Source organism: Centruroides vittatus, unplaced genomic scaffold, assembly GCF_030686945.1.
Source record: "Centruroides vittatus isolate TY-2023 unplaced genomic scaffold, ASM3068694v2 contig_1891, whole genome shotgun sequence".
NCBI classification, from domain to species: domain Eukaryota; kingdom Metazoa; phylum Arthropoda; class Arachnida; order Scorpiones; family Buthidae; genus Centruroides; species Centruroides vittatus.
In genome coordinates, this window is record NW_027121163.1 from 431,547 (window position 1) to 455,928 (window position 24,382).

At 31.7% G+C, this 24,382-nt stretch overlaps 1 protein-coding gene across 1 annotated transcript; it reads right to left on the bottom strand.

The window, feature by feature from the left end:
- Positions 1–322: 322 nt before the first annotated feature.
- Positions 323–23,371, bottom strand: LOC136970054 (transmembrane protein 64). Its single transcript, XM_067264422.1, has 4 exons — positions 23,242–23,371; positions 21,522–22,249; positions 3,618–3,779; positions 323–1,224 (listed from the first exon to the last, which is right to left on the bottom strand). Exons 2-4 carry the CDS (start codon positions 22,161–22,163, stop codon positions 1,108–1,110), a joined length of 921 nt encoding a protein of 306 aa, XP_067120523.1. The 5' UTR covers positions 22,164–22,249; positions 23,242–23,371; the 3' UTR covers positions 323–1,107.
- Positions 23,372–24,382: the final 1,011 nt, after the last annotated feature.

Consider the following 24,382-nt stretch of genomic DNA (forward strand, 5'->3'; position numbering starts at 1 on the left):
TCGGAGTGATATATGACCAATTAGAGAAGGCGACAGCCTACTGCTCTGGGGACCTGGGATCAAATCCGGATGGTCAAAAAACCTTTGGAATCTTTTAGGGTGGTCCTTCCAAATGTGTTTGGCCTGGCCAAACCCATAATGGACTTGCTAAATAAAGAGGCCTTCTTAGTACCCATAGGACCGAGTTAAAAAATAAATAAAATTCTCAGAGTGGCAAGTGTGTCTTTACCACTTTAACCGTTCTGCCATTTTTTTCTCTAAAATTATCCTTTCTTAAAAGGAATGCAAGATTTTCATCTGCTTACAAAAGAATGGAAAAAGATTAGATCTGCAGAAACTGTTTTATTTTTTCAAACATTATGTTCTTACAAATTACGTAAGTTTCATTCTTTATTGAGGAATTTTTAAACAGATTTTTCAATAACATTTATATAGATCTTCAACAGATATTTTAATGTGTGTGGGACCTACCGTTCGAGGCTCTCGACTATCGCTCGGATGCATTAATTTCTGCAAAGATTTCGGAAATAGGCATGCCGTAACAATTAGTACCAATGTTTTACAAATATAAATATACAACAATTTATAATTGAGGTTAAAATTATAAATTAATATATATATACAAACATTAATAATCAATTAATTTATCAAATCTTTTATGTATAAAAAATTTGTTTTGCCATTAATCCTTTTTACTAGTGTCTGAATCACAAATATTGATTTGTCGGGCGTGTCGTTCCAATAGCAAATTAAAATGCTCTAGGGTCAAATTCTTGCCGGGAGATTAAGAAAGATGCAATTTCGGATCCGGTGTCTGGAATGTCGACGCAACGAGCAGGATTAAAAGTTGCCAGGGTGACTTATTTACACAATTTTATTTATCACAGATTATGTGCAAAATTGATGCATAACAGTATTAATAAATAATGATCAATTTAATGGGTGAATATTTATATATATATTTTTGATTTTGTGCATTCTTCTTTATGTTTGTTGTGTATAATGTACATAATTCTCAATAGACTACATGCAATATTTGTTTTAAGTATTCCACGTTGGCTTTGCTTGACTCAAATTAACTTATAATTACTTCTTCACATTACCAAATTATCTTCTGAGGTCTTTCGTAACATAAACTTCCTGAAGGTTCTGGCTCATGCTCTTTTTCAATTCTAATTTGGCTTGTCTGATTAGAAAACTTATCAGCAGAATACTTAAAAACACCTGTTAAAGAAAAAAACATGAAAATAGGCAGGAGAAACTACATATATAGGGATAGTTTATCCTAAAATTATATATTTGAAACTAATGCCTAAAATTATATATTTGAAACTAATGCATTTTGCAATACTGCAGGCTGCATAGTAAAGTCCTTAAACACTCATATAACTGAAGAACACATAGTTACACTTACAAATGTGATATATAGTTATAGTAAAATGTCTAGGCACTACAAAACCATATTGCTTGCATCATCCCTAGTGGTAAAATTCAGATGTTGGCACTCCCATTTCAAAAATGATGTACCAGTACGATACAGAACAGAAGTCAATTATAAAGTCGTAAGGCACAACTGATTTAGTATGAAAGGAATACAACTCCTAGACAAAAAATGATAATATTCACCTAACTGAAAGTTTAGCATACATTTTCTCATGAACAACATAGAGTACAAAACTTTTTTGATCCTACATAAACAATGTCTATGTATATTTATTATACCCATTGATCAGACAAATTAACTCAAAGGTTTTTTGTTACAAATGGAAATGTAATGACAAAAAAACAAAATAACAGTTTGACCATGACAAAAAATAAGAATATTAGCTAAATGTGGGTTAAATATAAGAAATACAACAAAATAAACTTAATATTTTGTTGCGTTGCCTTTTGCCGTAATCAGTGCTTGCAATCTGTCGGGCATGGTGCAGATTAATGCTTTGCATTCATTTCTGGTGATGCTGTTCCAAATGTGTCAAATGCACGTCACTAGTTCCTCTTTAGAAGTTGATCACCATTCATTAAGTTGTCGCTTCACGACACCCCACAAAATTTCAATAGGTTTAAGTCTGGGGAATTGCTTGGGCAAGGCAGGATTGCAATCTGTCGTTCTTGTAACCAACATATCGTTGACTTCACAGTATGAAAGGATGCCCTGTCTTGTTGAAATAGAAATGTTTTCTCAATTAAATCCTCTGCCGATAGTATCATAAATGTCTCTAAGATGTCTTGATATGTCTGTGCATTGACACATTCCTGAAGGATGCACGGTTGTCCTATGCCGTTAGCACTCATGCATCCCAAATCATGACAGATGATGAAAACTTCAAGAATCTATTCATACTGTCCTTTTCAAAGGCCTCTTTGGTTGTTCTCCATACACGTGGTCCTTGGTCACCACAGGAGAGACAAAACAGGAATTCGTCACTGAAGAGAACGTTATTCCAGTAGTCTTGTCCCTATACGAGCCTCTCTCTGCATCATCTGACACGTGCTTTTTCATTAGAAATGGCTTCGTATTGGGCACACAGCAGTTGAAGTGCAAGTCGTGCAACCTTTGGCATGTGGTTCGAATACTAACGTTAACTCTAATTGCTCTCCATTGTGCCTGCAAGTGTTTAATGCATTTAAAGCAGTTTCACACGACAACCCTCAAGTTTCTGTCATCCCTCGAAGTCGTTGCTCATTTATGTCCACATTTCTGGCATTTGTTAGTTAAAACTCGAACACAGTTTTGTTGTTTCAGTACTCTAGAGACTGTTGGTTGTGAGCATTTTACATAATTCACAATTTATTTTTGCATTTTTCCTACTTTGTACAAGGTTATGATAATATCTTTAGTTCTGTCACTGACGTCACGCTTATGCCCCATGTTGTACTGTTATACTGCTCTGCTCAGCAATATGGAAATTTGCATTACAATATAGTTTTTAATGGGTGTTTGTTTGGCTGTTTTTGCTAATATTCTAATTTTTTGTCACGGTCAAACTGTTATTCTATTTTTTTGTCATTTCATTTCCATTTGTAACAAAAACATGTTTGAGATAATTTGTCTGATTAATGGATATAATAAATATACATAGACATTGTTTATGTAAGATCAAAAAAAGTTTTTTACTCTATGTTGTTCATGAGAAAATGTACTCTAAACTTCCAGTTAGGTGAATATTCTAACTTTTTGTCTAGGAGTTGTACCCTATGTATGTCAATAGTGTGAATAGAAAGTATGATGTTAATGTGTACATTGAACACAGATGGCAAAATATGTATTTCTCGTGTTCATTTGCATGTTCTCATTTATTTATAATGTGTATTTTTTCATTCTCTAAGTCTTTATGCTATATTCATTACCGCAAGTCATATGTTATGCATTGCTCACACATCAGCGTATGAGGACTTTACTATGCACCCTGTATACAAATAATGATGAGATGTGATGGTATTTGTTACAATAAAATTAAACAAAATAATAATAAAAAGTAAACATGCAAGTTTATCTGCACTAACTGTAAGATATGTAAAATTTAAAATTAAAACAGGATACTCATGTTAAATGTATGTATCAATACATTATCAAAACCTTAAATAAAGATAAAAATAATACATATTGTACTGACCTGTACAAACATAACTAAATATCCAGTAATTGCAGTATTATCATCCGTCAACACATCTTCAATGGATCTCAATGTCGTTCCCAGGTATACGCTAATAAATTGAGTCGGAAATAATCCCAAAGTAGATGCCACTAAGTATGTATTTAATTGTATCCGACTTACCTGAAACAATAAATTTTAAAACTATAATTACAGCCTGTGGGAAATTAACTTTTCTTCTTTGGATTGACTGATAGGAATTAAAACACTATTAATCAAATTTATCTCATGTTTAAGTAACACCTGAAACAAAAATGTTTAACTCCCTCCCTTTCAAATACAGGTGGAAAGATACTGGCTATGATTATTTTTCAACATGCAAATCAGAACCAGAATTTAATGATGACAAAGATAATCATGCGGAAGATAACCAGGATTTGATGATGCAAGAATTGAATGACAATGATAGAATGAAATTAAATGTTTGAAGATTTTCTGACAGGAAGATAAATTGCCCGACATCATACTGTTTCAACTTTATGCAAACAAAAGTCTCAATATCACCCAGATTCACCATTTTGGAGTCAGAGGCAGTGCCATAACTAGGATTTTGGACACCTATGGCCAAGAATAAAAATGGCACGTTTTTTTTAATTTTTGTTATTAAATAAAAATAAAAATGGTGGTTTATTTCTGAAATATATGTTTGTAGAAATTACAGATAATAAATACTATATAAATATAATTATAGAAATTTTTTTGTGTTATTAATTTCAAATACATATTATTCCAAAACCTTCTCGTTGGCGCCTACGGCGGGAGCCACGTTGGCCATACCCTAGTTACGGCTCTGGTCAGAAGTACCAGTACCTCTCTCTCCTGGCTTGACCTTTCTCGTCCCTCGTACTTCCATTAGTTCTAGTTTTCAGTTAGTTTAAGACATCAAGAATGAGCAATCACTAGACATTCGCCCCAATAGAAGCTTATAACAGGATTACAAAATAAACCTTTGTTCGGTTCTTTTGCTAGCAAGAAACACGTAAATTCTCACAATGTAAAGGGCCATTTTCCAAGCCCATCATGAATTCAGCCATGCTTGCAAGAGGTGTGGCCTGACACATCCTCATTAAATCATCCACAAAAATTCCTAAGCCAACCCAAACTCAAATTTCCAGAGTGGATGGCAATTTCTTTACTACTTTGGCCATCTGGCTATCTGCTCTTAAAGAAATTTTAACTTGAATTTAATCTAACAGTTACATTTAATCCTTATTTTAATAAAGTATTATATATTTCTATATTTATTTATATTTGCTTAATTATTTATTCCCACCCTGCTCTGTAGATATTTTGCATGCTGCACCTAAAAATTGATTGGGTCTATATATGTCTGCTGTTCCAAAGCAGTCTTGCAGCACAGAAAAAGCAGACATTTTATTCCCGATATAATTTAATTGAGCATAAATTTATCTCTATTCAAATATTTTACAATTAAAAAGTGTCAATCTGCATGTATTTAAATGAAAATATTTCATTAAAACTGAATTAAGTCAGTTTAAAGAGATATGAATAATCAAATATAGATAAATACACACTTTTACTATCACATTAACAGTATTTGCTAAGGTTTAGTCTCTGCACAACTGCTTCTCTGAGAAACAGAGGAGCAGTCATGCAGGGACTAAATCTCAAAAGACAATATCAGTTTGAGCTTTCATTTAGATCTTGACTACTGAAGCTTAATGCACTCTTGACCTCTACTTCTAAACATGAACAGATGGAGAGATTGGACATCTAGCCACCTGCATCCAGATCCAAACCATCAACAACTGACCATAATTCTTGTCTTCTGAGCAAACTACTAACTTGTCACTGCTGTCCTACATCTGGTGATATATTCTAACTATGTTGATTCCTTCACAACAATGATGTGGAATATTTAAACATATACCAATACACCAAAAAGAAAAGACATCGTCAATAATCATCATTATAATAAACTTAAATTATAAGCAGTGAGAAACTAACTTATTAAAACAACACACAAAATCTGGATTGCAGTAGTGTCACAGATGGTAACAATATATGTAGGAGTTGTATAAAGGAATATGTTCAGGGCCGGATTATTGAATAGGCAAAGTAGGCAAATGTATAGGGCCCGTAATTCGGAGGGGCCCGGCTTCAGTAGCCATTACCTAAAAGAAAAGAAAAGAAAAGAAAAAAAAAAGGTCAATAGCCATCCGTGCGTCAGAAGTAATCTCCGCCACAAGATCTCTCGCACCATCTAGAGATACTGGGTGACACCACGATATCCGCACCGGGTGTCACCCATGCTAGCTACGCTAATGTCACATTATATAAGATTTGTTTAGAAGCAACTTATTTAAATGGGGCCCCAATTTAAATTTTGTCTAGGGCCCGCTAGAGGCTTAATCAGGCGCTGAATATGTTTATTTAGATTTCATATTAAAAGGTATAGGCTATATTAAATTTCCAATTCGGAAATTAATTAATAAAGTCGAGTAAAGTCACTACTTTGCTCCATTGAAAAATCATTATCAGAAAAACTAATATTTTCAACTAATTACATGACTATCCTCAGGCAATGCATCTGCACGATAAGCAGAAGTTGTAGATTCAAGTCTTGCTCCAGGCCGACCTTTTCATTCAAGATTATTCTAAAATTTAAATTAATTAGTTTACTATTACATTTAACAAGAGATGTTGGCCTGTCTCCTGTCAAATTGCTTAGTAATTATTTAACCTTGTAGCCCAATAAAGAATCTGGTTATATTTGGTATTCTCAGATTCTAAATTAAGAATCTAAACAATTTTTAAACATTACTCTTCAAATCCAAACATAAAAATTAAATAAACTTTATATTTACTCTATCACATCTAATTAATTAATAAAATCAAAGTAGTTTGATACTAAGAGTCATTGCTCTTTCATTACTGACTAAGATCTTTCGAACGATTTACCGTCCATTGTCAGAATAAACTAAAAAAAAATCAAGGTTAAACTGGCTGCCGTAGTTAATCGAATGAAGTAGGCAATTCAACTTTAACAGCGGGTAAGATTGGAGAAACACAAACACTTGCCATCTTCAGGCAAGGACAGACTCAAGAGAAATAATATCTAGTCATACTTTAACAAAGACTGTTCAATTACAGTAGAAAACATTTAGTTTAAGTAAAAATTAAATTGCCGGAGCTAAGATTTTTCAAGAGTTTATAGTATAAGAAATGCTGGTGATGGATGGGAAATTAGTCGCTATTAAATGCATATTGCTTTACTTCATTAAATTAACTACAGTAGTTCAACTTTATGACCCTTAATCTTTAATTTTTTTTATAATAAAATCAAAAAGTTTGATTCTAGATTGACGCCTAGAAACAAGCCGGTCTGATTTTATTATTTAGGAAATTAAGCATAAAAGAACTGGATATCTTCAAGCTATAAATGTTTGTTTATGGCTTCCTGTAGTTCCAGTAATGCAACTGGCTAACTCATTAGGAAGAGAAGCTAACAGGTTATAAATCTCTAAAGAGATAAGATCAAAAACAAAATAGGTACTGTACACGCTGTTTTCTTCGTATGTATTCATTTTAATACTTGATCATGTATATTCTATTGATTCTGTATCATTTTATACTTCAGAAATAACTTTTTTAAAAGAAACTTTGATCAAAATAAACATCAAATAACAATAATTTGGATAAAAAGAATTCTGTTTCTATAGAATGATTATAAAATACTTAAACACAAATTTAAGAACATAAAATTTGTATTTATTTTTTGATTAAAAAAACAATTATATTAAAATAATTAAATTGTATTAGTTTGGAAAATGAATTAAATCTGTAAGAGAAATAAGAGATAAACAGAAAAATATATGAGTCGGTAGAAATTTAATGCACAGAATTAAACAATTCATCTTAAATACTGGGTAACAAGCAGGAGAAAACTTGCCCCCAATTTCACGCTAAACAGTAAGAAAAATATGGACAAAGCGAGGGGGAAAAAAATCAGTCAGAGAAAGCAAAACAATTAACAAATTATCGGTGATATTTGTTTTTATTTGCATAATATTTTTGGATGTCCAAAGTATCCTTACACGGTCAGATAGGCAAGAAGTTAAGAGTGGCAGCCTACCACTCTGGGGGAGCCTAGATTGAATTTGGACAGGTAGAAAAACCCTGGAACTTTTTTGGAAGATGGGTCCTGTTATATCAGGGGCCCCAACTCTAGCAACCCAGCCACATAATTGTTGGCGTGGCCGAACCTGTAATGGGCTTGCTAAGAAGATCCTCTTACTGCCTACAAGATGGAAAGAGTAAAAAAAATGTATCCCTGTATGCCCACGGTAACAAGCCAATCTCGGGTGTGACATATAAAAGTGGAACAAAGAGATTCCATTTTTATCTGTTCATTCTGAGGAAGGCTCATTAACTAGAACAAAAACATTAGTGCTTCTTAATCTAAGTGGCCATTGTTAATCCACTGAATTAAGCAATATACTGTACATACCTTTAACTAACTATAGTGGCTAGTTCATCAACCTTGATTGGCACATAAATAAAACCAAAATATGATAAAATTTGTCAATTTAGTTCTCTTTGATTCAATCCCAATTAAGCAATTTTATCTTTCCAATATTCAGTACCAGACTGCCACTTTTGTGCTACATGAATTCTATATTTAACTTAAAATGACTCAAAATTTAAACATATCAATACCTGGGTATGTATGTCACTCTTCCTACCCACAGCACTGATTGCAGAAAGAGAGAAGCTTACACTTATAACTCCTTCCATTCCATACCTAATGCCCACCTCATTATGTGTCACCAAAATTTTTCAGAAATGTGGGCTTATACTAGCAATTAAACCTCAAATAACTTTGCGCAGAATCCTCTGTAACAACAGAGATGTATTTTCCACACTAGAAAATTTGGGAGTTTATTTGGTACCATTACAACAGCCAGATAGCAATGCAAACCTTTTTTTTTTTTGCTTCATGGCCATGACAAGAAAGTTAAAAATCTGTCTTACTGAACATCAGAACAATATCTGTAAGAACAAGAATAAGTGCACCACAGAACTTTCTAGGAGCATCATGGAAGGAAATTGTGCGTCGATATAGAGACTTCGCTGCTAATGTAATGTGTTGACAAAAAAGTTACTTTTATCTGGGAGGTGTTATTTATTGAAAGATTGGAGCACCATAATAAATCTACGTTGGATCTCCCAGGAATTTGGGTATCACTTTTTAAAAGTTTGAGCATTTAACATTTATGTTGCCATGGTATCACCTATTTGCCATAAGTCTAAAATTACTAACTGCATGTAAACGTTTATCTTGTTATTTTGTCTAATTTTATTGTTATTTCATACTGATTTATCTCTATGTGCATGCCATTCTTGTGTCTATGTTGGTTTAAATTTAACTTAGAAAATTTGAATTCCATTTTTGAATATTTAATGTTGCTTTTTTAAAATTTATCATGTTCCAAAGTTATGTTCTTCACCAGAAGATGACATTGATAAAATGTTGAAAGTGCGTGCAATGATGTTATGATAAAACAGTTTTTAAACTGTTTAATGCCAATAGACATTAGTTATCTCTTGCTTTAATGGAAGTACTTTTTTTTTTTTTTTGTAACTCTTTCCGCCCAGTGGGCACTAAGAGGGCCTCTTATAGCAAGCCCATTATGGGTTCGGCCAAGCCCACAATGGGGCGGCCGGGTGGTGAGGGACGGGGACCGACATATCCGGACGGACCACCCCCCGAAAAATTCCTGGGGATTTTTCGACCCGTCCGGATTCGATCCCGGGTCTCCCAGGGCGGCAGGCTGCTAACCTTGACCGCACGGCCATTAATGGAAGTACTGTACATTATCCTCAAAGCATAAAGGTATATTATGCCAGAAGTGGAAAGGTGTATTTTCCTCAAAGTGAAAAACACTTACAATTATTTGTGCAGCAAATAAAGGTAAAAAATGTAAAAATTCTGTCAAATTTGCATTGTCAAACAAATGAACATACAGTACCATAGATGTAAATACTATTACTTTTGGTTTATGATTACCCAAATATGCCTTTATCACTAGTCGCATGTCAATAATTCATTTATATTTTTCATATCATGTACAAAATATTTTATTTCAGAAAATAATGTGTATTTTACACAGAAAACAATTTACTTTAAGCATTTCTTCTTATCTAATCACACTTTTATTATTTTACTTCTTGAAACATACAAACAAACTAAAATATTTGGTTGGTTTGTCAAATCCATAAAAATATAAGAGATAAAAATGATCATCTCAGATTTATTTAATATTTATTTAATTATTCCAATAAACAGCTGTAAATCTACTTTAAGTAGCTTCTTATAATTAATTTGCACATTCTTAAACTAATTTATTTACTATAAAAATATTAATTTTATCTACAAATTATCATCGTAAAGAAAGTCATTAATTTTATATCATTATCTTTAGTTAATATATTTTTATCTTAACACAGCTCATTAATTATGGATAATTTTCACACTTCACGCGACCCGTAAGGATGGTGAGGGACGGAATTTGAGACATGTCGGTCAAACTGTCATTAAAACTTTGAAAATTCGACTCGGAACGAAACTGGAGTTTCCTAGAGAAGCACACCAATACCTTTACTGTTAATTATCTAACAACACAGCTGTACTTCACAGCTAACACTGATAATAAAAAGCAATAAATTGCATTGAAAATAATTTAAAAAACATAAATGCAACAGCACTTGTTCTGCAAATTTTTTTTATATTAAAATAAGAAAATATCGGACAAACTGGAATTTTTAATAAAATCAGAAAATATTTGGTAAGAACATATGTCTTTCTGATTTGCATGGACTTTTACCTTTAAGGAAATCTTATCGACAGAGTCTAAGCTGGAAACATTAATACTATTTTTGTTACTTAAGATAAAAATGAGGTTAGCTAACTTTATATCATAAAATAGATATTTTTTGAAAGATTTCGTGATTTTAATCTAAAAGATTTTGTTCACATTTTCAGCCGACGACAGAAATTTTGCACTATCGAGCAGCGGCATTTTCCGCCAGTTTTTGTTTCAATAATGGCAAAATCAATTATGGAAATTCATTTTTTATTGTCTGCTTTCCATTTAATCTATGGTTTCAACATTTTAAACAATGTTTTATGCATTATAATATATTCACTGTATTTTTTACCTCTCTTTTTGTTTTACCTGTCATTATTAGCTAAGTGCATGGACAATGACATACTCATCTGCACAATCATCCCTTACCTGATTGGAATGATTACAACTGGAACAGTATAGGATTAACTGAAGCTCAAAATATGTTTACACAAAGCAAATTTGGACTGAGTCTAAGTAGACAAAGGGTTAGGCTGTGTAATAACTCAAAAAATTATTGAGTGTTTTAAATGAAAGGGAGTGCTGAAGTCTCCCTTCTTGTTCATTGTAATGTGTACCAAAACGTTTTGAATAAAGCCTGTGTGTGTAGAAAGAACCTACCAAGAGTGGTTAGATCTGAGTATTCTTTGTTTCTACAGGCTGGTTTCTCATTTAGCCTAGGTTTTGATTGGTATAAATTAAAACAATCAGCCCTTTAAGTCAAAAAATGAGAACTATATAGATTATTTTTCTATCTCTTATAAAACAGTTCATATATTCGTAGTGAAAGCTATTTCCCTCATTTTCAAGTTCTTAAATTTTCTAAAAGAACCTTGCCTATTACATACAGCTGGGAAACACAAACAATAGCTGTAGATAGGGCCAACTCAATGGATGAGTCCATAAACTGACTTCCTTGAGCGAGAAAATGAGCAGTCGAAAAATACAGTGGAGTCCCATAAATGTACTTTAAAGTTATTTATTGTTTATACAAGAGTATCAGTACTAGAAGTGCTTTCTATTAACAAACATTTTGAAAGAAGGGACAGGAAAAATCATTTTTGTCTCAGATGCAAGTTACAGTCAAGTTTACAGTGACTGCAGAAGCAAAGTTCTTCGTCTTTGTTTCATCAATAGTGACTCAGCTAAAAAAACAAGAGAGGTTTAACTGTAAAATACAGGCAAATCTTTACTATGGGTTCTTGGTTAGTCAGCACAGTAGAATGGCTACAAAAGCAATTCATTCCTATACAAACCTAACCAATGTGTCAAAGCATAATGCACGTGGTGGAAGTGACCCATGGGTTTAGTTAGGAAATTCTGGATCACTCAGACTATAGTCCAGACCCGACACTATTCAATTGTCTCCTGTTAGGGGTCCTTTAATGGAAGCCATGAGAGACAAGAGTCACTGCAGCCAGAGAGTTTGTCATGCAGTGGCTCCAACACTAGTCAAAATACTTCTATTCTGCAAGCAAATTATTGTTGCAAAAACAATGACAGAAGTGTCAATTAGTAAAGGGGATTAGAAAAAAAAAACACAGTACTTTACAGTTTCATTACTGAAATTCTGGGTAGAAGTTGAACCACCTTGTATATTAATTTCAAACTGCTTTAATTAGAATATACTACATTACTAGTAATTCAAATTTAAGATACACTTTCCCTTTTAAAAAAAGGATTTTCAATAAAAAATTGAATGATAACTAGAAAATGTAATTAAATGGAATTTATTACAAAAGCAATGTGAATAATGTATTTAAAATTAAGTATATTTAACCAAAAGCACATAATAAATATGAATTACAAAATTTTCATTAAATGGTCGAAACAGTAAAGGCATCTGTGGCGTTCTTTTATTTTTAACGAAACAGACGTTTCATTTCAAAATTCCACACAAATTCTCTATTATTTAGAATCCATGCCACTCTGAAAGTGCAGGATTGTCTGAACATGCAAAGAACCCCAGTAGATATTTGTGAGCATCTCACAGTTAATTTACACTAGACTCTGTTGCTCATTTCTCCCATTGTGAACCTGGGAAAAAACTTCCTCTTGGTGCGCATAGGGCAGCATTTGTAAGATGATAAATCTTTCAGCATTGCATTATTCCTTTAATACCACTACATCTTTCTCATATTTCCAGTGATAAGTATTTCTTATTATCCTGAACATTTTCAATCTCTTTCAGAGGCCTACTTTAGGTTACAGTTTATTTTCTTTATGCTTTAAACATTGACTGAATTCTGTTTTTTTTAATTTAGCAATCGAAACACAACAGAAATGAACTGTAATCTGCATTAATTATACTGTTCTAGCTGCCATAAAGTGATAATATTTTATGTATTTATTACTGTATCATTACTGTATTTAAACATATATAAATTGAATTATCAATACACAAAAATTTAAATAAAGCCATCTTATTTTGAAATATAACAATTTTAAAATTTCATCATCATTCTTTGTTTTTACATCTATCCTATTCATCAAGCATTCAAAATGAAAACAGCTGTAAACATCTGCGGCGTTCTTTTATTTTTAACGAAACAGGTGTTTCATTTCAAAATTCTACACAAATTCTCTATTATTTAGAAATACGTTTAATATAAAATAAACTTTATGTTTTTATAAGAGAAAAATGAAAAAATTCCTGAAGGTAGACCAGAAAGCCTGAAAGTTCCAAGCAGAGGGACAGACAGACATTCTATTTTATGTATATAGATTTGTAATTATACTAAATTACATTTATGGACTGTAATTTATTTATTTATTTTTTTTAATATAATATCTTCAAGAGCAGCCCTTGATGGGTGGCCACCGGTCATACATCCCTGATCAATGGAATTTTTGTTTCCTTCAAGAAAATAGTCAAAGTTTCAGACACTGCCTCAAACCTTGACTGTGGAATACTTTGTCTTTTTGTATCAATGCAATACTGTATTCTGTAATCTGCTTGTGGAGAAAAAAAACCAAAAAATTAATTAATTATATAAAAATTTATTGATGTAATTATCTGTTTTTAAGCTTTGCCCCTAGAAAATTTTATGCAGATGACCACGCACCAGTGCGCACGATCTGCTATAAAAGAATCACTGTTTTAATCAAAAATTAGAATTTAATAGCACGTTATATAATTGTAATAATGATTTTCCTTTCTTCTAATATTTATAATGGGTAGACTTCTTTTAAATAATCAATACCATTAGACTACTTTTTCTTTGCAGCATTTATATTGTATTTAGAGCACTTCCAAAGCAATCGTTATTGACATTTCCAACATCTTGTTTCCTTCTTACAATAATGTTATATAAGACATCGAGTCAATATGTATCTCATATTCATAATAGAACCGATATCTAGGGCAAGGACAGTAGCTACAAGCCCCACCATTTCATAGCAGTTGACATGGTCAACACTATATTCAAATTATTTTTATATATCTAGGATCATTTGAAAAGAAAAAAATAAGTTTGGGCATTTTGTTGAAGTAAACCTTGCATTTAGACAAGCCACATCACATAATGGTTTGAGTCATTCTATTTCCTTAAATTAATTAAATCTTTTAATTACTGTAAGAAAGTAAATTAAAAATTTTAATTATTAAAAGTGTATTAAACATAAAAATCAAGTTAGCATCTTTATAAATTCCAAAATTTTGTGTTTTCCAGTAGCTCTAAATCATTCGCTCTAAAAGCTTTCGGTAGTGAATATAATACACTAAAACCTGTGTAAACCAGAATGGCATGGTACCAAATATTTTTTTCTAGTTTGGCAGGTTTCCATTCTGAACAGTTTTTTTAACGAAGAAAATAAACTCCATTCCAAAGAATTTTTTCTAATCAGGCAGGTTTCCATTTAGACAGGTTTCTATTATATTCAAGTTCTGTTTTGGATATGATTTACTGTATAAAGAACCTGAGCATCTTTATGTCTAAACATTGTTGAATTGATTACCGTATTTTACGGACTATAAGACGCTATGGACTATAAGACGCACCTTAATTTTTAAGCAATTTAAAAAAAAAAAAAATACCTATAAGACGCTACGGACTATAAGACGCACCTGAATTTTGGAAGCAATTTTTCGAAGAAAAAAGTGCGTCTTATAGTCCGTAAAATACGGTAACTATTTTGATAACATTAAAAATTTTATATTAATTTGAAAAGGTATAGATGCTTACTTAGGATACAGAAAATAAAAACACAATTATTAAAAGTTTAATATCTTAAAATTCAATTGAAACATTAAATCTCGAGGAGTCTGCTATAAAAATTGTTGAATAATAAAGCAAAACTAGTAAAAAAATAAATTGTATAAATAGAAAAAGTTAAATATGTTTCCTTATTTTTGAAAGTAAATTATAATAATTAATTCATAAAAATTGAATTTTATACTACAGACCTTTTAAAATTATATATAAGGTTTCCAATAGCAGTGCCAGATTTATTTTTGGAATAAAACACATTGTTTATTGAACAACTGTGGATATTTTTATTTCGGTATAAAGTAACGTCGCAACCCATTTCGGTGTCAAGTCATTTTTACGTGCGGAAGATGAAGTCGCCAAACATTCCCATAACTCTGATGACACAATGCACTTTATTCATTATTTCTTGAAGCCAAAAAATTTTCCAGCCGAATGCCCTTCCTGACGCCAACCTCTTTTAATCGCCTTTTACGATACGCAGAGGATACAGTTGCTGTATTCTAATCCCCGAGCAACAGGGGCAACAATGCACTCTTTTCACAAAATTGCTTATGACAATGCTGCATAATTTGGTCAAATTCTGCCATAACACATCAAATCTCTATCCTGTGATTAGAATCGTTCATGAGTTATTGCATAGATATGAGATTTGACAAACTCCCACAAAAAAAAGTTGCGAGATGTCAAATTTGCATGCCTTCAATTGACAATTCTGGTCGGTATTGCATGAGATGACGGTCCAGAAAACTGTCTGCTAGTATTATAGCTGTTTTGTGGGCAATGTACAGATGGTGCCGTCCTGTTTAAACCTTGTGTCTTCCAGATTCGTACTGTGCTATTTACATTCGGCACTGTTAATGGGACATCCTTTACTTAATTCTAAATAAAATAAAAACTAAACACATATCAATTTAAATATTTTGTTCAAAGCTCCGAGAACTCATTAATTTGTAAGATTCTGTCAGAAGTTTGTTGCATGCAAAATAAAATAATAAAATAAAAAGAAATAAAAGAATAAAAATTTTTGTTGCAGTTTCTTTAAAATATATGCATAATAATTAATGCACACATTCTAATGAGGCTGGCTATGTATTATTTTAACAAATTCAGATGAATTAAATATCAATTTTTTAAAATTATTTCTGTAATTTGTAATTGGCAAAGAGAACGACATAGGAAAAATATATATTTTTAGAATATCACCATCATGAATGATTAATAAATAAATTTTTTTTATCATTAAAAAAAAAGAAGTAAATATTTTATGAATTAATAAAATGACAATGTGAAAATGAGCTTATCTACAGCTGATACATTAATAAAATTGCTATATTAAAGTTAAATAAACTTGGCAAAAAGATAATTATAATCAAAATGCATTTTAATGATAATAATTCATTTAAAAATTAAAATACTCTCAAAAAATATATGTGCAGGGACATGGAGAACAATCACAAAAACTAAGACTGGGACCTCCCAAGCCCCTTGATCTCTGACACAATCTATCAAACTACTGTTTCTTTTCTTTCTCCCTTTATGCAATCAAAACTATATAATTAAAACTTCATCATACAGATGTGGTTGGGTCCCAGGACTATAGCCTAGGTATTGCACTTTCACGTGTACACTAAAAGTAATTAAATTCATAAATTTGTCAACAGGAAAGTTATCAAACAAACAGTTGGATTATCTATCAAGCTAATTAATTATTAAGGAATTAAGTATTTTGGCTATGGGATCTGGCTGTTTATGCAATATTTCATTATTTGGTTGTTTGTATATGTTAACAGGTTATTAAATGAGAAAATAAATAAAAGGAACAAAACTTAAACTGCTTACTAGACAGATTTGAATACTGTATTTATAAAAGTTAATTTACTTAAGTTCAATAATTTAAAAATTTTGTTGCATTAATTCGTTTAGTAAATGATTTCTTTAAACAGCCGAGCATAAACGATAAATCTTCACTATATCTCGTAGATTCTTCATTCAGATCAAGAATCCTGACTAAGATCGATGCAAAAGGTTACAAAAAAAACTTTTACATATCACTGAAATAATAATTTTTATAGCCAATTTACTATAGAATATTCTAAAAAAAACATTTTGATGTCTGCTTCTTTGCTAAATATTGCATGTTCAATGAAAAGATAGAAATGTATTTTGTTTTTGTCATCTTCCTTAAATTTATAAAATTATAAATAAGTACCAGTACACATTCAATTTATTTCTCGAAAAAGTCTCTACTTTTAATCATCTCTTATTCTTTGGAATTAAATACCGCATTTCCCCTCAAAGTACCTAGTTCTGTAAAATTCATCTGTTCAGATATGTGAATAAATGTATTGGCGAATGTTTGTCAATATGCCAAGTTTCACACACAGGCTCGAAAGAGCTGCCACAGCCACATGATGGCAATCTGGACTTCCAGTGCCAGCAGTGGAGGTCCAGATTGCCAGGCTCCATTTCTTGGTCTGCTCGATTATCTCTCCAAACTTTTTTCTTTGTGGGCATGTTACGGATCATATGTGAGCTACAAAAATGACATATATGAGAGCCCCATGTACAAGAATTGCAGATACCATTAACACTAACTCCTAACAGGCTGGCTACATTCATATGCATGTTAGAATAACTAGAATGTGTTTATGAAAGATAGAATGTTTAGATTCAGGTCTATTTTAAGCACTTTCAAGATTGGTACAATCTCTCTAAAGGCACTATATAGATACAGATATAAAACAAAGATATTAGTAATGAGCAGTGAGATAATGCTCTATTCTTTTATGCATTGTTTTTCACGTTTATGTAGGTCATGGCCGAACAGAGGCAGCCCTACATAAACGTGAAAATAAAATGCGTAAAAGAACTTACAAGGGTCCGTCTTTTAGTACTTAAATCAGGTTATTAATTATTGAAAATATAATTGTACCAGTATTATGCATTTTCCAAACAATCATTTTCGAAGTTAAAGTTTATTCAGAACTACCTCTGATCAGCAATGTGTCAAGACAGACTTCCTTCATCTTTGATCTTGTCTATTAAAAGAGATATTGCTGAGGAACTGGATTTTTTGTCTATAATTGATGAATGAAAGCCATTTTGTAGGTAAATTTATGTACATCTACTAAATTTTCTAATTCATAATAAAACTACTGTACGTTATTACTTTATCATGTGTTCTACTGTCTGTTTCTACATTAAAAAGGTTCTTATTTTTATAACCTAAATAAATATACATTATAACGCCACTGCTCTTCTATTGAGCCTCAAGAAATGTATTTTAGCTAGGGCCACTTCTGTATGCCAGGTGTGCCCATGTATGAACATAACTCTGTTTAAAACAAAGATTACTTTTTCACTCTTTGTTATTTTACGAACAATAGACAATAGACTAATGATTATTTAATTACAAATTCTTTTCTAAGTTTTATAAATATGGTTTAAGAAAACGAATCAAGATACTTTAACAACTGTAATTTACTGTAGATTCAAAATGAAGATACTTCAGAAAAACTTAAATCTAGATTTAAAAAATTACTTAAATAAATTTTATTTTATTTTGCCAGTTACTTAATTGTTATCAAGTGGAAACATCAATGTACAGCACTTATCATACTTAAAGATTATTATTATTATTAAATAATCAGGATATTGACAAAATTACAGAACAAATTATACAGCACTTATACTTCATTAAATATGAAAAATTTCAAACAGCAAAAAACTAGGTTAAATAACAGATGTATCATCTAATAAAAGAAGAAATTGTGAATTCTTTGAAGTTATTTTAACGGAGTCATAAATTCTTAAAGAGTTTTTGACCCACTTTCTTATGCAATGCATTGTTAATATGGTATGTTAAAAAATAAATTGTTAAAGCTTTCAGCTTTTTAATCACGTTCGTAAACTGGCAACAATAAAAAAACATTGGAATTTTTAATAAGTCAGAAATTTTTATTTTTGAATGATAATCACCTATTGAAAATCATGTTTAATCTTTGTCACATCCTTTAATTTCACTTCATTACATGTAAAAACCATTTTTTACTGTTATAATTTATAGAAATTAAAAGTTATTTCTTTTATAAGACTCTTAGGTATACAATATTTTCTTAAAATATATTTTTGCCACATGGTAATTAAGATTAAAATTACTATTGGAGAGACAGTCTGTTGGAGAACAGTCACTATTCATTTGCTTTCAGTATTCTGGAATATAGCTTTTGATGGCTGACCTTTCCTTACAGGCTGCTTTGGTCACCAAATTTGTAAAAATTTCCTTTAAAAACAATGAAAAAATATCTGACTGGTAACAACACGTACGTCTTCTTTCCTTTCCATCCATGCCATATTGCTTTTAAAAAGACTTTTTTTAAACTTTGGCGACCAAAGCACTACAAAGAAAGGTGTGCCGTCAAAAGCTGTATTCCGGATTATGAATAAACGGCGACCATTCTCCGACAGACAGTCTTCAATTTTAATTTAAGCCAAACGATTACTGGATTAAATCGGGTTACATTACCACTACTAATAACTATACAGAGTAATCATCAGGCTTTGAAATGTTTATATATGTTTAATTTTAATGTATACAATAACTGATAAATGATATAAAATATTATTATTTATTATTCATTCTTAATATTAAGAATAGAATATTAAAACTTTTCTATAATAAATAAATTTTTTAATTATTAATTAAAATTTTTCTTTTATAAGCACTACATATGTACAGTTATTATGAATGTAAAGGTACAAGATTATATAAAGTGTAATTACCTGAATTAGATGTATTCAATACTGTAATTTGCTAATTTTATTCTATTTTTTGATCAACGAAGCTATTATTGATTATATTACCATAAATGTCTTGGAAATTATATAATATATATAAAAATAGCTTGCGAGTTTATTCAATATTATTAATTTTTCCAATATCTATTTACGGTATATATCTAGGAACTGATTACATTTTTATGAATCGGTGTGTAGATATATCACTCATAAGATCTCCAATAGTAATATATTAAATTAAATAATTTATATTCGTACTATTGGATATTTTTATATTTATTCCACATAATACTAACTCCGAGAAATGATGATTCTTGATTCTAGAACCTGATGACTACTACTAAATATAGTGGAAAATGTTTGTTACGAGTAATGTGCCATTTTTTACAGAATTTCTGGTATTTTGGAGTTAATATTAATACTGACATGTAGTTTTTTGAAATTTTTATTTAATTCATAGATTAATAGTATAGTTGTAGGCATAAACTATGTATTATATTATCTACATTCTACCAATTTACATACAATGATTATTATTTATCTGATACCTGTTATCTACAAACTGAAGCATATTTATTTTAAGTTAATGGACTTTATCATTATTGACTTTATTAAACACAATATCTCTTCTTTGATTTTGTCCACTTGCACACTTCACGTTATCAATCTGATTGATATTTTCTAATGTTTAGCTATTTCTTTCTACTTAACCTATAAAACTTGATTAAATTTAATGATTTTTAAATTATTTGTGTTGATCTGAAGATAGATAAAGTTAAACTAGGCTTTGTCATTTAAAAATTCAGAAGGTAGAGATAGAATGTTTTCCAATAGAATGGAGTTTGGATTTCACATTTTCAAACTCGAGACTATGAAGACGGATCAGGCTATAACTAAGACAATAAATATCATAAATCTTCAAAAGCTGGTACATTCGCAGAGTAAACAACACCTTCCACACTTTAAACATTAATTTATTTAAATGTTTCATATAAATTATTGCTGGAAAAACATGGAATGTGTTCTTTACTCTATGCCATTTTTTTCAATTGTTGGTCTGCAAAAAAATTTCACCAGTCTACAGAAATATATTTGACCATACTGACACCGGAGCAATTGATTACATGTGACATTTAATAGTAATTTAGAGTTATCATATGTACTTTGTTACATACAGTAACTCTAGATAAGCATATATAAGCATAATAAATAAGCATAATTCATAATCACATATAATTACTGATCAATGTAAAATTAGGCATAATTTTACTGGTCCTTGATGAGAAACAGGTTGAGAAACACTGATCTAAATACTAAATATCTTAATTTTTTATTGAGACCCAATGATGACAAGACCAAATTGTTATCATTGGTCATTCTATGACCATCTAATCTTTGCAAGCTGCAAATGTTACAGAATAAAGAATAATTTTGATTTCCTGAACATAGTGGTTTAATCTTGTAAATTATAATACAATGTGAAAATTTGTAAAATAAGCTTTTTATATGATAAATTCAAAGGTTAGTTTGCAGTTTACAGAACTGTTTAAAGTAATTATTAATAAACATGCTAGTTATTTTAATTTTTGCTCTTACGCTCTGTGGGTACTAGATGGTCATTTTTTCTACAATCATTGTGAGTCAGACCCACACTGGGGAGTAAGGGAAGGGGCCTAACATATCCAAGAGGATTAACTGTCCAGTTTCAAACCCAAATCTTCCATATCGTAGGCTGATTCTTATCTGTCTTGGCAATTCAGCCATCACACAAGCTGTTTACTAGAATTGTGCGAATCAATAACAGTGAATTCATATATTACTTCAGTCTAATCAATATGACCTGCTTTGCGTTTTAGTAGAGAATTTTCTTTTCGCATGAGGAATAAGGAATAAAAATTGTAATGGAGATGAATAAATTAGTTTAATAGCTAATATATTAAAAAAATTAGTCAATTTATCTTATAAATATGATATAAATGGATACTTACAGCAAATACTGCATTTTGCAAGCCAAAAGGTATAGGAGTAAGTCTAGAAACAACCACAATCTTAAATGCTTGCCCTCCTTCAAGTAATGAAAGAATAGACTGTAGTAGAGTGGTTGTAATTAATTTTGATTTGATAATATCAAAACAAAAATTTTTCATTAAAAGTTGTGCTACTATCACACCAATGCAAGCTGCTACAACAGAAGCCAATATGCCAAGTACAAGTCCAAAATGATACCCACAAGCCAAGTTTAAAAGTATATAACCCCACATAAAGGGAAAAGAAACAGCCGTGTATAAAATAACAAACATTAGATACACCATCCATTCTTCTTGGGTATCCAGCCACATGAGACAGTACTTAACGTAGTTGCGGCTGACAAAGAGCAGCAGACATATAACTATCACGAAAACACATGGTGTTAGATACGAACACACACAACGACAAAAAGGCACTTTGGATAAAAGGCACAGTGCCAATGAATACGGGGCGATTATGTATCCGTCCGAGGTAGAAGTGACGGACGAACCATCTCCGTGCACGTTCAAATCCACCGGAACAGTCTCAAGTAAATCGACATCCTCTACTGCAGGAGGGAAAAGTATTGGTAGATCTACAGACACTTCTCGATTTATCATCATTCTTCTCTACCATCAGGACTCTCGTTAAGTCAATCTGCTCGACGTCAATTTTGTAAACAAACAGTTTAATGTCGATTAAAGAATACCTAGAAGAAAAAACAATAAAATGTAATCATTTACTTATGAGGCATTGCCAGTTTATGATTTTTAAGAATGCTTCTCATCTACAGGCTTCTTTCTGGTATTCAAGAGGAGCAAGTAGGCTTTCTACTTCAGGTACGACCCGAGTTCAGTTGTGTATCCGACACGGTAAAAATTTCATCTCCAAACGAGACAGTTGGGACCTTACAAGAGCCGTAAACCACACACACAAAATCAAAAAAGTGAATGAAACCACACCTCTATGCACACTCTCAATAGGACACAACCCTCCAAAATCAGTCCACTTCTGAATTGCATGCAATGAGGAGTCACTAGACTATTGCATTTAACTATACGGCCTACACGACTATGCCAGCTCAGAGTAGCCCACTCGATGTTATATAGTTTTAGGGAGTGTGATGCTTGCCTTCACGTGGCTGCAGAGCGCAAGCACCGAAGTGCACAACTACATAAAAGCATCGGTCGAGGCTTGCCATTGCTCACCTCAACCAATGCAGAGCACAGAGAATAAGCAGCAAAACCGGTACATGGTAAAAACCGATCTTCGGAGACGAATATCTCGCAAAGGGTGGCACGTACGGGCATGGATTTTTCGTTCGTACAATTCTGAGCAGTGGAAAAAATCTCATTCAGAGTTCACATCTTACCTCTTATGCAGCATACAACCCAACTAAAGTGGAGACGGTCATAACAGAAGTGGAAAGCCCATTTGCTCCTCCAAACGAAAAGGGAAAGAAGCATGCAGACAGGAAGCAGTCTTAAAAATGTAATTATTCATTTGAATAATAAAATATTTACGTTTGTAATTTATGGAGAAAATATTTACATGACCTCCCATTGCATTATAATTAATGAATATATTATAAAACCTGATATAAGGTTTATCTGAACAGGTAATCGAGACAATTTTATAATTATTTTGTCAAAATACAATGCCAGACTTATATATGTTATAAAGAGGAGGGAGGATACTCACCGTAACAGAAAGTAAACAACCACCGAAGATATTCACTTCGATTAATTCACAGCGTTATCGTACACTCGTGTCAGCTGTTCATTCCACCTATAAAATTTTCTCCGCTAGAGGCGCCTCTACGTTTATTGTCGAAAACATTATCGTCTGGCTTTTATTTTCTCGTCTGTGTTATTTTATTCACGCTAACACTTTCGTTAAATTTAACTTAATAATATTTATGGTAAATAACGTATTATTACGAACGCAGCTTTCAATCGCGCTCTTTTTTGTGCGAGCAATTAGTTTAAAAATTTCAGGACCGTGTCCATGTATGCGCCGTGTTCGACACTTGTCCTATTTTTCGCCATGCTTCCAATTATTAATACTGTACTGTATTTGAAAGCGTTAATAACATCAATTTATAGAAAACAGTGCGGACCCCCAAATTTTCTCCAGACTCGAGGAAAAGTTCCCAATTCCCCCTCTCAACAGTTTTGAGCCACGTTATACATATAAAAGCCTTTCCCGAATAATTTTAGCGCCCCGAAACACTACAAGAACAGATTCTTATCCTACACCCTCTACCATGGAACACTGATGCAATACTGTATTGTATAATCTACTTGTAAAAAACCCCACAAAATTTAAATACAGGAATTAAATTAAAATGTATTGATATAATTATTTGTCTTCAAGCTTTTTTCCTTCCTGGAGTATTTTCTGTAAATGCCCATGATCAGAACTTTACATGTTTGACAAAAGGAGCGTTACAAAAAATGTGGAAATTTTCCATTTTAGAGGCTGAATATACTTGAACTGTTTATCAAATCAGTTTAATTTTCAAGCCACCAACTAAATAGTTATTTGGCGGGTGAAATTCATCAGATCCATATTACAATGTATACGAGACCTCACTTTTTAAACATTACATTAATTACTTTTAAAAATAGTAATTTAAACGGCATAAAATTATCTCCTCTCCCGATATTACGGTATAAAAACAAAGTGCCAGTTCTATTACGACCATGCATTTGTTTTAATTTCGTTTTACCCCGGCTTACGGTCATCTTTAATTAAACCAAAGTGCTTATACGAGAAATTTCATGAGCCAATGCGGAACAACCTCTGATAAGATGGCGGCACGATTTCTTCAATCGAGCTG

Excerpts from the sequence above, each read along its gene's own strand:
- LOC136970054 (XM_067264422.1), bottom strand. The coding sequence starts at position 22,163 with ATGATGATAAATCGAGAAGTGTCTGTAGATCTACCAATACTTTTCCCT. Across the intron at positions 3,780-21,521 it reads TGCAAAATGCAGTATTTGCT|GTAAGTCGGATACAATTAAA; the intron begins GTAAGTATCCAT and ends TTATTGTTTCAG. Across the intron at positions 1,225-3,617 it reads ATTTAGTTATGTTTGTACAG|GTGTTTTTAAGTATTCTGCT; the intron begins GTCAGTACAATA and ends TTTCTTTAACAG.